The following is a 17,848-nucleotide window of genomic DNA, read 5'->3' as shown; positions in this document are numbered from 1 at the left end:
AAATCACCAAGATACCTAGAGTACTGGAAGCAAGCAAAGTTTAGGAACATCTGCTCTAACCTATTCTCTGTGCACACTGTGATTGTACAGAATTTAAAGAAAGATTCCCTAAATCCAGGGTAAAATTGACTTTGGGCCTCTTTCCAACCTTCAACCCTACCAATATTTCTATGGGTTTCTCTCTCCCTTTGAATGTTTTCATATGAATTTCTAGATGCCCAAAAGTCCCCCTATCCTGAGGAAAGTTCTCATTTTAATCATTAGGACGATTAATCTTATACACACTAAAGATGGAGCTGCCTCACTCTGGCAATTTAATTTATTCATTCATTCAACAAATATTTATTGAATAGCAGATATATGTTAGGCATTGTTCTAGGACTGGAGATACACTGGTTAGCAAATTTATTACATTAATAGTTCTAATGCCCTGGCAGCTCATTTGTAATTGGCTAAACATTTTCAAGCATAAATGCACACAGGAATGATTATTATTTCTGAAGTAGGTGTCTAATCCAAGTTAAGAGCAGAATTTTCAGCAGAGAAATAGAGACATACCACCTATTATGCTCACATTAAACCAGGACTGGGGTTGGTTATGAAATTTTCAAATGTGTTTTTTCAGCTTTGAGAGAAGCAAATACATGAACGATCAGTCCTATTTTCTCCAGGTTTCCTGCTTTGCTTCTTATCCATTTCAAGAGTTTTCACAAAAATATATTAATTTCTTTATTAGAATCTAAAATCAGTTCTGGATCATTCAACTCTTCTACTAGAACCAAGTAATGGTCTATCCCGTAAGTCCAGCTAATACTTTATCTTGCTGTAGCTCAAATTTTATTTTTCTAAGGACCTCCTGGATACAAGTTCAAATTATCTTTAATATTATAATGTTCTGAATTATCTTCTGAATATACTCTGAATTTTGCTTCCCCCCAAAAAAAAAACAATTAGAAAACTATATGTATTTTTGAGTACACAGAGAACTACATTGCAGCAATTAATAACAGTCAAGTGAAGGTGTAAATGAGTTAAATTCTTGTGTGGAGGTTCCTAATTGCTCTGTCTATATTCTACTTTCCTTGTAACAAATTCAGATAAGTGGAGAGGAGTCCACTAAAATGATGCCTCATTTCCAAACCAAATAAACAAACAAAAAAACAGCTCAGAGCTTTTGTACAAGGAGCTCCTGTTTTGCTTGACAATAGATCAATAAGTGTAGTTTTTCAAACCACAATGAGCAAAGCAGTGCCCTGTTACATCTGTGGAACACATTCAAATGCACTGAAGTACTGTTGTTATTATAATTTCAAAAAAAAAAAAAAAAAAAACCCAGAATATGGTGTTTGTCTTTCTCTGACTGACTTATTTCACTTAGCATAATACACTCTAGCTCCATCCACATTGTTGCAAATGGCAAGATTTCATTCTTTCTGATGGCTGAGTAATATTCTATTCTGTATATATACCACATCTTCTTTATCCATTCACCAGTTGATGGACATTTGGGCTCTTTCTGTAATTTGGCTATTGTTGCTAATGCTGCTATAAACATCAGGTGCATGTATCCCTTGGAGTCAGTATTTTTGTGTCCTTTGGATAAATACCTAGTAGTGCAATTGCTGGATCATAGGGTCAAGAAACAGACTCTTAACTATAGAGAACAAACTGATGGTTATTGGAGGGAAGATGGGCAGGGGGATGGGTGATGGGTATTAAGAGGGCACTTGTGATGAACACCAGGTGCTGTATGTAAGTGATGAATCACTAAATTCTACATCTGAAACTAATGTTGCACTGTATGTTAACTAGCTGGGATTTAAATAAAAACTTGGAAAAAAAAAACAGAATAAAGGAACATACCATTCCCTGTGAAAGTCTGAATAAACCATGCTCCCTTTTCACTCCTCTTTGCATATTACTTTCAGGTAAGGATAAGGGGTACCCAAAAAACTTTTGGCTCTCAAAGCCACACCAAACCAAGAACAAGTTTAGTAATTTTTAGGGTCCATCTTTCTTCCTCATACCAAACTGGTGGATATACAATAAGAGAATGATACTGTGACAGGAAAGGGAGTCACCAAACCAGTGACCCTTTGTGACAATAAATGATTCTTTTTTTCCTCAGGGAAACCGAGGAATGGAACTTCAGCAAAAGGAGCATTTTTAATTCCCATGGACTTAAAAAAAAAGTTCCCAATATATCCTAATTTAAGGCAGGAAAAACTCTACATGAAATTCTGTCTGAATGAATCCCCTGAACCTTTAGGGACAAATTTGCAAAACTAGATATTGAACTTACTCTTCTTTTTCCTTGCCTAGCAACACTCTGCAAGCAGCACACACAGACACACTGCAAGAGGAAGCTTGGATGAGAAAAAGCCTGCTTTTCTCAATTGTTTCCAACATGTTTCAATCCTGAAGGCTTACCTTCAATACTTTTAATGTCAAGGAAAATTAATGATAATATGCACCCAGGGTTAGCCCTGAACCATTTTTAAAGTCAGATGTTTTTATTCCCAGTATCCTGGGAGTAGCCTTTCAAAGTGTTTCTGACAAGCTCTCCCTACATGGACTCTGACTCTTGTCTCTTCCTCTGCCCACTTCCTATGCCCTCCCTCATCCAGACCCACACATTTATACTTTCATATTAATTCAAATCACTGTGCCACTTCTCCTTGGGATTTTGGGCTTAAACTTTAACTCCAAAAATGATGTAAATGTGACTCCCCATTGAGGAGATAGGCATAAATGAAACAGGTAAGAGAGTTACTAAAATAGCCTTTTTGTTAATGACTCATAAAAACACCGAGTTAAAAATATTCTTTCTGTTTTTATCCCCAGGGACTCTGTAATGGAGAAACTACTTTTGATAAATTTCCTTACCTTCAATGTTTTTTCTATATCGTAGCTTCATATAAACTTGTTGATATTTAAGATATTCTTTAAAAAAAAAAAAACCTAGACCTACCAGAGTCTAGGTTCACTTCAACCTTACTCTGGGCTACCTTTTGGCAGATTCTACATGCCCAAAGGGGATGCTGATTAAATGGTTTCTGAACTGGAGTGTGCAGCCTAGGTCCTGATTGCTAGATGGTTCTAATTCCATCTGTCTATAGAGCTACCACAAAGCCAGGTGCTAGTTGTTGCCTATATATTAACACAATAATGCAATTCAATTTGGAAAACAGATGCTTAGCTTCTACTATGTGCCCAACACTTCACATGTAAAAAACTTAGAAAGGCTCCTGGCAAATGGTATGATCTCAAAATATGTTACTATTATACACAAATATATGCCTTGATTCAGAATATACTGATGTTTGAGATTCAATTTTACTACCTCTCTGTCTCAGCACTATGTTCTCATGGGATTCGAATTCAGCATCAACTTTAGATGCTGTTAACAAAGGTGAGATGAGTCTTTCAGTAGTGTGATTTAATTCTCCCCAGGCTCTCACACTGGGGCACTCAGTCCCACTGCCCAGAACGTTTTATGTATTTCCAGATTGGTGTGCTGCTGGAGAAATGCCATGTCATGTGTTTGCATGAAGGACCCCTGATGACATGTACATCCTATTGAATGAGGAACAAAAAGTTGTTCTCCTGAACTTTGAGAAACAAAAGTGTCATTTCCTTGAAATTCAAGGCATTTTCACTTCCGATAATGATTGATTCAATGTTTTGACCCTCTTCTGAGTAGTAGGGACAATAATGGGAATTCAGAGCTCTCGATGGCATAGTGTACACTTCTGGCATTTCATTCCTACACCTACCACAGTGAAGGAAGGCTTTAAAACTTCTAAGTAGGTATCCAAAAAAACTGAAAACAGGGACTTGAACAGATACTTGTGTGCCAGCGTTTATAGCAGCATTATGCACAATAGCTAAAATGTAAAAATAACCCAAAAGCTAAAATGTAAAAACAATTCATCAATGGATGAACAAATAAACAAAATGTGACACAGGCATACAATGGAATATTATTCAGTCATAGAAAGGAATGACACATGTTACAACAATAATGGACCTTGAAAATATGCTAAGTGAAATAAGCCACACACAACAGGACAAATGTTGTATGAGTCTACTTATATGAGATATTTAGAATAGGCAAACTTACAGAGACAGAACGTAGAATAGAGGTTACCAGGAAAGGAGATTACCAGGGAGGAGATGGCACAGGGAGTTAATGTTTAATGGATACAGAGCCTTAGTTTGGAATGATGAAAAAGTTCTCGAGAAGGATAGTGGTAATAGTCATATATTGTCAACGTATTTAGTGCAACTGCATTGTATACCCTTAAAAAGGGTTAAAATGGTAAACTTCATGTTATGTATACTTACCACAATATAAAAAATAATTTTAAAAAGTAGTGTTGCAGGGATTTAGTGACAACATCATTCACATGTTCTATTGATCCAAAGTAAAGTTAAGACAGTTGAGTGGTGTTAAAATTGGCTGCTATTTGTCAATGCTAGAAGTGTTTTATGTTTTTTGTCTCATGTTCTTTTTTGCAATATGTACTCAACACTCTTTCTTGACCATTGCTTAGTTTAGGCCTTCATCATTTGTCTTGTGTATTTTGTTCTATACTGTAAAAACCTCTAATAGGCTTCCTAGTTATTCATTATTCATTTTTTGTGAACAAAACCAATGTCTGATCTTATATCTTTATCTTAACTCTAATTTCTGTCTTAATTATCTTCAATGGCCCCTATAACCTATAATTACAAATAATCAAATACCTTAGGACAATGTCTAATTCTCCTACACACACTTAGACTATGGCCTGACCATTAGCACCAGCTTCCTACTTGTCACCACCGTGTTCCTGCCAGGCTGGACTACTTGTTGCCCTGCCTTCTCCATTCATGACATTTACTATATGTGAAATATATCTTCTCCCTGCCATATTCCCCTTATGATAGTATCAGTCTAAGGCAGCCTAAAACAGCCATCTCCACAAGAGGGATATCCATGACACATGGCCCTGAGAGGTTTTCTCCCAACCAAAGGCCCTTTCACTATGAAGAGGTTAGAAGAGCACTATCAGAATATGGGACATGATTACAATTTTCACATTTCCATTTCAGTCTAGCTCCTCATTACTTGGTATTGCCTTCCTTCAGCTATAACATCTTCAGTCAGGTTTCAGTAATATGTTTCTCACCCTTGGGAGTAAGTTTGCTCTCTCCTTAGCTGACTTGTATATTTTTGTTCCAATTCATTAGGTGTTGAATGCCAGTTTCAGTTTCTGAGGGCAAAACTACCTATGCTTGCATGTCAGTTCACTGTCACACAATGCAACATCCTAGCCCATGCAATATTTAATACATATTCCTATACAAATTCTTCTAGGTTATTAGCTTCATGGAACACTGCCGGGTGATTTATGTCCTTATCCCCACTACCTCTGGGAATAGCTGAAATATAGAAACTCTTGCTTCAATGTGATAGTAAGAAATGTGTTATCAGACAAAAATAGAGTTTATTGATTACTATGTAGACATTAAGAATTAGTGAATTCTTTAAAACCTAAACTTCATTGAAACCAGTAACAATTTGTTTACTCATTCAACAAACTAACATTTTATTAAGTACCTACTAGGCACCATTCTAAATTTGGGGGCAATAAAAAAATATGATGTGGTTCCTGCTATCAAGGAACCCAGGAGTGTAAGAAGCAGAGATTTAAAGACATATAATTCAATGTTTTAAGTGAAATGATAGAGTCATTCCCAAAATACTGGGTGGGGTGAGGACTGATGAACAAAACCTAATCTGGACATCCAAGACAGTTCTCCTTTCATTAAAAGACCTTAACTCATAAACTGAATCTTCAAGAATGAATGGTAGTATAATATAAAGAATCATATTGAGGCCTAGTGTTAATCATGAAGAATTCTAATAATTTGAGTAGAAGCATTTTACCTATCACCTATACCCTAGTCTATCTCCAGGGATCTTATAGAAGAATAGTCTTAAATGGAGGACCCCATGTTTCCTTCATTTTCAGCTAATTGATCTTTGGGGGATTGAAGGCATTTATTTACTTTTAGCTCCTGTGACCAACAGTGAGGATAGAAAAGCAAGAGTATACACTTCCAGTATATAAAATTTAAGTAATTTGGGACTCAAATGTCTGGCATAGGACACCATAAAATTTGGCCATGGTTTATTCAGGATAAAAATGGACAAGACAATGCCCTCAAAAGGATAGGAACAAAATCCTCTCCTTCTGCCCGTTTTCACCAAATGAATTTTCCTGATAATGGGAAGGGTAGCCATTGGGATAAAATAGAGGAAGCATTCTGATAAAACTTTTGTGAATGTTTCTCTGTCTACATCAGATTTGAATCCAGACTTGGCTGACAGGTAGGGCATGTCATGTGGAATATCATGTGACTACTATAATCTTCTCATAGACTCTGCCTAAAAATGCCCTTTGACTTTTTTAATATTCTTTTAAGTTATCCCAGAGCCCCAAAGGGTCACTACCATAAAATATTTGGAGATAATTCCTAGTAGCCATGACAAACAGGAATCTGTTAGGCAAGTGGGTGAAGGGGTAAGAGCATTTCAGACAGAGCAAAGACACAAAGGTGTGGAATCACACAGCCAGCTACACACTACAGGGCAGGTGTTGGTTGGAAAGATTATGCAATTAGAAGCAGATAGGGGCTGATGGGGGCCTTTTACTCCACAGTAAGAAAACTGATGCTGTAGACAATTATATCATATTGAGGGCTTTAACAAGGATAGTGAACATCAGATATGTGTTTAAAGAGTTTATTTAGTCTATTAGCTATTTAGAAAATGGAATTGATGGGAAACAAAGGCTAAATGCCCAGAGACCACCTAGAAAGACCACAAGAGTTAAAGCAAACTAGAACAGAGGCAATAGAAACAGAGAAGGGGTGGGGACATACTCAAAAAATACTTAGGGGTTTATTGGATGTGGCTGGCGAGGGAGAAGTCTCAAGAATTGCTCCTAACTTTTTGGTTTGGTTAGAAGAACTAGGTGGTCTTCTAACCAAACCAAATGGTTTGATGATAACACCATCAAGGGAGGTGATGGTGGTGGTGATGATGGTGGTGATGGTGGCCGTGATGGTGGTGGTGGTGGTGGTAATAGTGGTGGTGATAATGGTGGTGAGGGTGGTGGTGGTGATGGTGAGGGTGGTGGTGGTGGTGATAATGGTGGTGATGATGGTGAGGGTGGTAGTTATAGTAACAGTGGTGATGGTGGTGGTGATGGTAATGATGGTGGTGGTGGTGATGGTTTCTGTTTCTTATTTTACTCTCCACACCTCCAGTTACCTGGACTGTAAGTTTGTTCATCTGATTTTCTGGGAGGCAGCAGATAATACACGATCTTTTATCTGCCTACGGATAAAAGATATTTCCACAGCAAGAGCCTCTCAGATTTTCCTGGAGAAAATAGAACTCAATCTCTTTCATAGTTACTCACCATCTTGTTTTCCTTACTTCTTGATTTTTTTGTCATTCACAGAGAGAGAGAAAGAGTAAAGAGAGTAAGGAGAGAGAGGGTCCTCTGCAGTCCTTGGGTCCTCTGCAGTCCTTCTGACACTCTGACACTCCCCAAAACATAGAAGACAATAAGCCCCATGACTGTAGGGGCTGTGAATATGTTCCTCACCAAGTGAAAAGTACTTAGTAATGAATAAGTGAATGAATAATGCATCTCTGATGTCATTCTTGTTACACATATTTTCATGTTTCTTTGTAGGATTGTAAAATCCTAGAAAGCAGGAACTGCCTTATGTTTTATAGCATTTTTGGTGCCTTATATAGCACCCAACTGCAAACTACGTAGTTAAGGAATTTTTTTCAGTGGTTGAATGAACTCATACAGAATTATGTAAAACAGAAGAGGGAGTGCTCAGCACTGTGAGACATAAATCCAAAGAATAAAAATAGTTCCTGCTCTTGAATAATTGGAAGAACTAAACGAACATACATGAAAAAGTTTGGAGAAAATGTTAACACTGTTTCTGGCCGTAAAAATATTCATGGAGATTAAAAATCTGTGAGCTCCAGAATTGGCAAAAAAGTTTAGAAGAAGAGTTAAAATTTTATTTGGCCCTTTAAGAAGAGATTGGCTTTAAATAAGTGAAGGGAATATAAATTCAATATCTGGGTTGGCAGTGCCAAACTGCAAGAAAATCCAGGATGAGCCCAGCATAACATGATGGAGAGGGCAGGGGGAAGCCCAAGGTAGATGGGACAGGGAAGGGATTGGCAGCGTGAATGAAACTGGAAGCTCTACTCTTTGTTGGAGAGGTAGGAAAAGATGGCATAAGGTCTATGAATATATTTCAATCCCATATTCCTTTCTGTTGAACATGTGTAGAGAAAATACTTTGTACATACTGTTCACTGGTTTGAAACCCAAGTTTCTCCTCAGAGTGTCACGGTAGAGCTAGCGCAACCACCAACTTGGCAGGGGCCTCATGATTTTCCCAGTCAAGCGTGCAGATGCTGTGATGAATATGGAAGGCAGTCTGGGAGAAACACACAGAAACAGATTTATTTTTTAGTAACATTTATTTCCTCTTGGCTCATCAATATTGATACAACTGATAAAACACAATATGAAAAGACAGAAAAGCATCTCTTCTCACCAAAGAGAAGAGCTGAGATGGAATGAAATTGAGCAAAAGGTTGAAAGTACTTAAGTGGAAACTCTTGTAATGCTGCTAATTCGTTTCCTACAGACAACAGAATGCTTCTGAAATAACTAATAGGAGTAACTGCACACGAATAAAGAAGTCACTAAAAGTCAGCATTCTTTCCCATGTATTTCTAATTAAGAAAAAAAGCCCATTCAGTAATAATGTAACAAAATCTTAATCGTGCTATTTATGGTGTTTATGAGTATTTGTTCTATTTTGAAGGTTCCTCTATGAATTCCATTTTGGCAGTTATTGGAATTTTAAGAGATCATCATTCACATGGATATATTTTTCATAGGGTTTTAGTTTGCCACACTCATTGTAGCCAACAAAGAAATTACTGCCTTTCATTTTAACAGTGCTAGCAGTGCTTGGCATATAGTAGATATTCAATATATATTTGTTGAGTTCAATTCTGAGAAGATTTATTTGCTTTGCAGCTAAACATGTAATATAAAATGACTAATTTCTAGAGAAACAACTTTTTTCCCCCATACTCTCAAATTTTCCATACTCTCAGTTTAAAATTTGCTTTGTTTTCTTTGTTTGCAATAACAACAATAAGACATAATGATAATAACTTATTCTGCTCTCTTCTGATGGTAAATTCCATAAGAAGGGAAATCTGGACTGTTTTGTTGGCTGCCTGGCATATAATAGATTGTCAACAAATATTTTTTAAATAAATGAACAAATAAAATTGACTTCCTTGACACCTGTGTGTGTGAGAAATATTCTTAGTAACTTTAATACATGTACACATTTACCTCCCCAAATCTAATTGTACTCATAATTTCTTTGAGACATCTCTTAAGACTATCCTGCTTAGAACTATTCAAAATGGTGTTTTTTAACTACCAAAAAAAAAATGAACAGAATTAGGATTTATCTAATTCTAGATGAACTAGACACAATTCAGAATTTTCAGGAATTAAATGTATCAACTAATTCCTTTCATTTACTAACTATTGAAAACCTAACTTGGTTACTAAAATTTCTGAAGGAATTCCAAATTAAAAATCATAAACACAGCAAAATAAGCATCAGTCTTGATTTAATATTCTTAATTGGGTCATATTTAAATAAGAGAGACTATTCTGCTCTATTGGAATATGAAAACCTTATTCAGGAGCCAAACAAAATGAAAGAGAGTGCTTTTCCAGAAGTATTTCAGCCCAATCCTCATAAAAACTTGTGTGGGCTATCCATTATTTGCTGCAGTTTGGAAACTTTTTAGACTTTGGAACAATTCCTTCAGAGAAAAGGGTTTGCAAAGAAGTAGTATGTAAAACAGATTATTAGAGTTGCTCAAGTGGCAAGTGGGGGTGGGTGGGAAACCATGAGGATCTAGGGAATCCTGTTATGCACAGGGAGTTGGGGACTAACAAGAGCTTGATTCTAAGCACAAGACTCCACTAACAAGACTGCCCAGGTGACCTTCCAAGCTTCAGAATTCTCATCTGTAAAAGGGAAAATATGACCTATCTTATGCAATTGAGATGACTGTTTGAGGTATTCAGTGTAAAGCCTGAGATGCAATAAGTGGTCACCAAATGGTATAATGGCAGAAAACGTTGGTACTCCACTCCTCTCCTTGGATCTCTATTCAGCATTTTAGTGCACTTTACCCAACTCCTCCCCTTCAGTGAGCACTTACACTTGCTTTTGGGAGAACCCAGGCAGGGATAGGTGAAGTGCCTGGAAATTCACATCACCAACCCATCTGGTCCACCCCATGGCCCTTACCCAGTGACTGAAAAGTACTGAAAGGAGTATTTAAGCCTTACTATTCATTATACTACCCCACTTCAGGGTCAAGCTAAAGCCATCTCTGGCACTTGGACTTAAAAAAAAAAAAATTACTCCCTTACTTGTCTTCTTGCTTTTCCCTGTCCTGCTGCCCTACTCCCTTTATAGATCTTCCTGGGTGTGCTTCTTTAGCAAAGAACTTACACATGAATACCCTCTTTAGGGCCAACCCTAGGCTACACAACCTAAATGGGGATCAATGGATGTTTATTAGCATGGGATACAAGGTACTGAATAAAAACCCCAACCTCATTTTCAGACACTCAGCCCCATTACATCCTCTCCATGGCTACTCTAACTCTGCCCCAGAGAAGCCTTGGGGCTCCCAATACACCATGAATGTACATGCCTCCCTTTTTTCTGTTAGAATGCCTTTCTCTGTGAGAAATGCCTAGTCATCCTTCAGGACCCTCTTCAAATGTTCCCTCCTCTGTGATATATGCCCTGAAATCCCAGCAGAAATAATTGCTCCCTCTGTGAGTGTCCTTAAATTGTATCCATATCTCTTCTATAAAATACACCACATTGTACTGGTGAGTGTCTGGGAAATTTTTGAGAAGATTGACTTCATACTACTCATTTACCTTTGCATTTCATCTAGTTCCTCTCCAGCCATCCTTCCACTCCCCTTCTTCCTTGTCACATACATGTCCAAGACCCTTTACCCAAACCCATATAACTACATGAGTTTTGGAATTCAAAACTTTCAGCACTTAGAATGGTAGAGGCCATGTACCACATCTTACAGAATATTCCTAGCAGGTTCTGGGGTGGTACTTCAAAGCTGAATACATCACAGTTTCTTCAGTGAGATATGAGTATTTACATTAAATGGGATAAATAAAAAATGCATATAGCCTCGTATCCATTCAGGTCATGTTTTGCAACTAAATGAATTCAGGATTTTTAGAGCTTTTTGGATTTCAGATTTAAAATAAGAGGTTGTAGACCTTTAATAGAAGCTCAATATGTGCTTATTGAACTGGACCCAAGAAGACATTCTCTCGTTGCTGTTTCCATTTAATTTCCTTCCCACTTAAAGTTATTAAAAGCAGCTTTTTTAAAGCTCCTGGATACAACTGCTTTTTACCAGAAGCCAAGATGAACTGCCCAAATTATCAGATTTCCTTACTCAATTCCTAGAGAAACAGATTATACTGTTTTGCTGCTTCTCTGAATATCAGACCTATGAAGGAAAGTCTTCTATGTCAATATATAAAAATTGCAGAACCTTGGAATAGTCAAATACAATAATTTACAAAATCTGAGGCTAGCAAATTGCTTTAATGTGACTTTCCCTTGGTTTGTACCTGGCTAATAATAATCTCAGACACAAAAACTAAATCCCCCAAAGAGATGGAATCATATTTGATGGCTGGAAGCATTTTAGAGGTCACCTAAAATCCCTTCATTTAAAAAATGATGAAACCAAGGCTCAGAGATGTTAACTGACTTTCTCAGGTCCACATAGTAAGTTAGTAAGCAATGCTGAAACTAGAATCAAGATCTCTAGAAAGAGTCCCCTTTTCTCCATGCTATCTTGCCTCAATAAAATAGGAGTTCCTCTGACCCTGATCCTTTTAGTCTCCTATTCCAAAGGCATGTTATCCTATTCTATTCTCTGAAAAACTGCACTGCATGCATGGTACACTTCCTGGTTCTGCATACCAAGACTGTCATTTGAAAACAGTGATAATAGTAGCTTTCCCTTTACTGAGTCTATATAGTATGTCAGTCTCCACTTGGGGCCTAATAAAAGGAAAATATAAATGGAAGATAATATTACCATGAGCAATTGTGGTTCTAACAGGCATACATTAAAGGCTTAATAAAATTATTTTTGAAATATTCTTAGATTTTTTTTAAAGTTACACTTACAGTGAAATAAAACATATTAGGCTTATTAATCAAACTCTTAATATAAAATGATTCCAGAGTTCAAGACCTTTATAACCACTTTATTGAAATAATGTCAATAAAATAATGTATTTAAATGCTACACACAAGTGTGCCTGGGTGGCTCAGTTGGCTAAGCGTCTGCCTTTGGCTCAGGTCATGATCTCGGTGTCGTGGGATCCAGCCACCCTCCACACGCACACCGCGGGTAGGGCTCCCTGTTCAGCGGGAAATCTACTTCTCCCTCTCCCTCTGCCGCTGATCCCCCTACTCGTGCTCTCTCTCTCTCCCCCTCCCCCTCAAATAAATAAATAAAATCTTTAAAAATAAATAAATAAATGCTACACACATTTTAATTTGCTGTCTCTGTAGTATCACTTAAATAGGGATTTTGAACTAAATTCTAATCATGAAATTTAAACATGAAAAGATCAGTTCAAGGAAATAGTTATTTTAATGTATATACCATAAACCTTGAACATGATTTTAAATATCATCACCTTATTTAAGGAGTTGCAAGTATTTCCCATTTCCCAAAGCATTAGGCACCATTGAACTTCATAAATTTCAGAAAGAAGTAATAATTTTTCAGCTGAGTTTTATCTACAGAAAAACTAAGTTGCGGAAAACTAAGAGAGGGGGGAAAAAGAACTTTGCATCTCTGTTTCCTATCACATCATAGTATCCCCAGAGGATTTCCTCCTCCACTGGCCACCCTCTTCCTTCTTATTTTGGAGAAAGTGAAGAGAAATTAGGACAAAAGTGAGTTCATACCTGCCCAGAGAATGCGAACATACAGGGGATGTGAAAATAAAGAAAATGAAAGTTTAAAACATCAATTTCCGTCCACTTTAGGCCATTTGAAATACAAACAAAAGAATCTCAAGATGTTCTCCCATCAGTTTATTCCTTTAAAAAGTAATGATTACCTTTAGGGAAAACATGTGAATGAACCCCTCCAGCAAGAGGTAATCATAGCATTGATTCTTTCATAACCACACCAAGTTTCATTTGGGTTTCTTAAGAGAATGGCATAGCTCCACGTTTTCATTTGACTAATGATCAAATTCCCCAACCAATGTAATCAGAACAACTAGGTCACTGAGCACTCTTAATTAATGAGAAATTCAAAGCCAATTTCATACACCACCTAGGTTTAATTTTCCATTCACCCTGCTGCTATTAATTTGAAGGCAGTAAAATCGCTCTAAGATGTTTGGCCAAAAGTAAGATGTTTTTACTCAAATTTATCTTTAAAATGGCCATTGGCACACAACCGTTAGTTCCACCCTCCCCCAACATACACAGACTTCAAGTATCTCTGTAACGATGTTACGTGAAATGATTTATTCTGTTGATTACAAGAATAGCCAGTAGAAAGTGAGAAGCACCAACTTGAAGTGTCAAACAGGCAAAGATAATGTGGAGAAAAGAACTAAGTAAAAACAAATGCAAGGATTTTTGTTTTGTCTTTTCCCCACTATACCTTCAGTACCTAGGACCGTAGCTGGCCCATACTAGGCACTCTGTAAAAATTTACTGAATGAGTAATTGCCCTGTTCTTCATCACTCATACTTGCCATATAGTCCCAGGTATTGCCTTTGAAACTCCATTAGCCTTCTCTACTGGACACAGCCAGGGAGACATCAACCCTGCAGGCTGGTACCACAGAGCACCCACTGACAGACCATCTCTAGTATCACTACAACATGAAACATCTGCTAGCACTCAGTATACTAAGCTGGCTTTCATAAAAGTGTCCCCCACTTCAATTCAGATGTTACCTAGAAGTCACTTTTTTTTATGCCCATGGGAACAATTGAGATTTGATGTATAGCAGCCTGGATTCAATCAGGAGATGGAAGGTTACCCTCCAGAATGGAGGCAAAGAACATGTGATTAGCACCAGTGGTGTAGACACACAAAAGTGATGAGAGCCCTCTAGGTTGCAAAGGGAATCTGGGAGCCAGTGGAGTTGGGTGGCCTTGGACACTGGTCCAGGCAAGAAGCCTTTGGGACACCAGTTCCCATTTCAAGAGGGGTATAGAAAGGGTATCATCAGACAAAGGCTGTAAGGTGGCTGAGGATACTGAGCCCATGGCTGGGGCAGAGCCCCACCGCATATTTGCACTCTGACACCACGGAGACTGCCCACCCCCACTTCCATTTGCTGCAGCACGAAATAGCAGGAGAGCCCATTTCCTACAATGTCACTCCAGAGCCTTTTACTGAGAAAAGTTAATAATACGCTTACTGTGAAAGGAGAGAAGGCTAAAGGAATTGCCTCTATTATCACAGGGCATATATTAAAGAGTAAGTCTGGAGCTAAAACGCAATAAATTAATAATGGCACAGACTGTTACTTCGAAAAATAACATTGTGTGCTTGTTTTTGTGTATGGGCCAATTGACATGTACAAACCTAAGTCCCAACTGGGACATAAAGCAACCTCCGGAGAACTGTCTCCCTAAGTAGGCATTTTCCTAGAGGTTACCTCAAAGTAAACTCTCAAATTGGGGGCAGGTCTAAAATGATAACCAAGTCAGGTTTGGAAACATTTCTTCTGAAATATATCCAGACGAGGCCCTATAATAACCAACTGTCCTAAATAGCAGTAAGACTTTACCAACAGTATAATGATTACAATTATCATAAAGAATCAATCCATTCCCATTCTCCTGATTCTGATATTTATGCCGACCGTGAAGTTGTCTAGAGGACATTGTTGCGTTTTTTTTCTTCGTTACCTAAAATTACACAATATTTCAATAACTCAATTCTTCACCAATGAAAGTCTCACATATATCATACCAAACTACTTGCTACATCCATTGCAGTGTAAAAACCAACCCTCATTGTTTTGACCCTTAGGTCAAAGGATCCTTTGATTCTTAGGCATATAGAAAGTATACATAGCTCCAACAACAAAAAGCATTATAATCCATTAAGTTAAGAATTGGCAAACTCTCCAGTGAGTTTCTATATATCTGAAACTATAATAAGGGAAATAACTCAAACATTTTTATTTCTAGAAATTCCCCTCAGCTCCAGGTCTTAGAAACATGTTCCTCAGGAAGTCAGTTTAATCTTTCATGCACACCCTTTGGCTTTCCTGAAAAATTACAATTTCTGATAATTGCAAGACTGCTTCAAAACTTTAAGCATAGAAGAAGAAAATAAAAGGAGTCAATTTTACTCTTTAAGATAAACCAACTCTAGAGTTTGTAATTTATCCATCTTTCCCTAAAATAAGTAAATAGGAAAGAAAGTCTTCATATTACTTTGTGACTCTGAAACTTTGGGAGGATCCAGAAGGCCAGAGTCATAAAACCTATTAAATATTCTTCTACAACATGACCTGAGGGGAAAACTCCAATAAAACTCAGGGAAATATTAGAGTGTAAAGTGAAATGTTTCTCCTCTAAGAGTGAATATCACCTTGAAAGACAAAAAATTAGTTAATAAAGAGTAGGCCCCCATCTTGAATTTTCTGGAATAATCCTGATTATACCATGCTTCCTCGAGTATCCCCTTACTGCATTTCTAAATGTATTTGTTTTAAAACAATTTTCACTTAGATTAGCCAGGTACCATCGTGGAGGAAGATTTAAATTCCTCTTGAAAAGAGGCTTGATACACTGCTTTTTTAAAAAAAGATTTATGTATTTTGAAAGAGAGAGCATGGGGGGCGGGGAGAAGCAGAAGGGGAAGGAGAGAGAGAGAGGATCCTCAAGCAGACTCCCCACTGAGCAAGAAGCCTAACACACAGGTCTCCATCCTAGGACCCTGAGATCATGACCTGAGCCAAAACCAAGAGTCGGCTACTTAACCAACTAAGCCACCCAGATGTTCCTGATAAATTGCTTTTTACTGCCCAGGGAAGGTCTGGAAAAACTTGGTGAAAGTTAATAAATTATGCTCTCAGTTTGTAAATTTTTATATTTTCAACTGTTAATTTATTAAACGTTGTCAGAACCTCCATTTTCCTATAGCCCCAGGAACCCCTCCTTGTACAAATGCTTGCAACAACTAACAATTAATGAAGCATTAGAGGCAAAGAACATATGTTTTGATTAGTTATGCCATATATGCAGTTCAAACTCCAACTATGTAGCTGGGAAAGAGTATGCCACTTAGACCCTAACCTACAGGTGTGTTAATCTCTACTATTCAAACTCCAGGCTCATTTTAATAAACTGAAAAAAAGCAGCTGCCCTTATTGATTTCTAATTATCTATTACATGATTTATAACCAGAAATAGCGAGTGTCCATTTCTCAAGAATCAGGTAATGGTTATAACTGCACAGTTCTACTGGAGGATTGAGCTATACCCAGGTTTAAGAGAGCAAGAGCATTACTTGAATAAAATGTTCACTGAGTGACCACATGCTATGTGTCTATATGTAAGTGTCATAAGATGTTAAATTTGCCTTTTCCTATGTTCTCAGAGTTTCTGCAGAATAACCAGTGAATATCACTTATGGACAACATGTTAAGATACAAAGAACTAGTTCTGAAACCCTTGGCTATCACTCACTTTTGAGTCTCACAGCGCAATAGCAGAGGGAAAGGGCCATTTACCACATTTAAAGCTAAGGAAGGTAGCTTTTGAGAACCACACAGAGAGCTGGAGTTTGGGGTATGCAGTCTTATGACTAACTGTTACCTAGAAAATTCGACAGTCAGGAGGATGGCTGCAGTTTCCCCTGAAGATGAGAGAAGAGATGGCTAGGTGGGAATAGGAGTGAGCTGCACTTCCACGAACAGCAAGGTGAATGTGCTTGTTTCCCATGCACCAGATATGGGTCTGACAAAAAGCACACCTACAGGAAGGTGTTCCCAAAATGATTCCAACAGTCTGGGGGGATGGATCTCTAGAGAGAAGTTTTAAGCAATGAGGGCATTATCTAGAACAAAGATTTACAAATACAGCAACCCGAAAAAACACTGCACAAGAGAAAGTCAGTATTTGGAAACCTGCCCCAATTGAAAGCATTTTAACAGCCAAGAGAAACTTTTTAAGTCACCCCAGTTATATACAACCCTTTTGCTTCCTTTACTTGTCTCATCCCTTCTCCATTCTTCCCTACCCCAAAAGGCTAAAAGCAGAGAATGGGGAAGGAGGAAAGTATCAGAGGGGGTAATGAAAAAGATAGCCTGCACTCCTCATCCCGCTGCACAGCTTGGGACCTGAGTCAAGCCTGACCTGGAGGAGAGAAGTTGGACTGCGTGAGATTGTGAAACTTTGGTATTAGACAAGACTAGATTTTTCAACTCCTGAAAAATGAAATAGTTCTATTTATTATTACCTGAAAGTAACTGGGAAAGAGAGCCAAACAAAGACACAAGGCCAAATAGGGAACAAAGTACCAGCTTTGTTAACAGCTTGATGAAGCCCATTAATACCTCAAAGCAATGGTCTAATGAAAGCTGGATGGAAA

General features: G+C 37.8%; 1 protein-coding gene across 19 annotated transcripts in view; it reads right to left on the bottom strand.

Annotated features, from left to right (window-relative positions):
• Nucleotides 1-17,848, bottom strand: part of LOC118529283 (uncharacterized) — a 511,719-nt gene that overhangs the window by 184,531 nt on the left and 309,340 nt on the right. For 15 of the 19 annotated variants that reach the window (XR_013441210.1, XR_013441209.1, XR_013441208.1 and 12 more), the window contains one exon: nucleotides 8,399-8,529. The exons of the other annotated variants lie outside the window; for them this stretch is intronic. Coding sequence is in view for 10 of the 15 variants with exons in the window: in XM_078055068.1 (XP_077911194.1) it covers nucleotides 8,448-8,529 (82 nt within the window). In the remaining 5 variants the exon portion in view is untranslated. The remainder of the gene's footprint in view (nucleotides 1-8,398; nucleotides 8,530-17,848) is intronic. 19 annotated transcript variants of the gene reach the window in all.

The sequence above is a fragment of the Halichoerus grypus genome, chromosome 9 (assembly GCF_964656455.1).
Source record: "Halichoerus grypus chromosome 9, mHalGry1.hap1.1, whole genome shotgun sequence".
Classification (NCBI taxonomy): Eukaryota; Metazoa; Chordata; class Mammalia; order Carnivora; family Phocidae; genus Halichoerus; species Halichoerus grypus.
The sequence above is the reverse complement of the archived record's forward strand: the minus strand, read 5'-3'. Positions and strand labels throughout refer to the sequence as shown.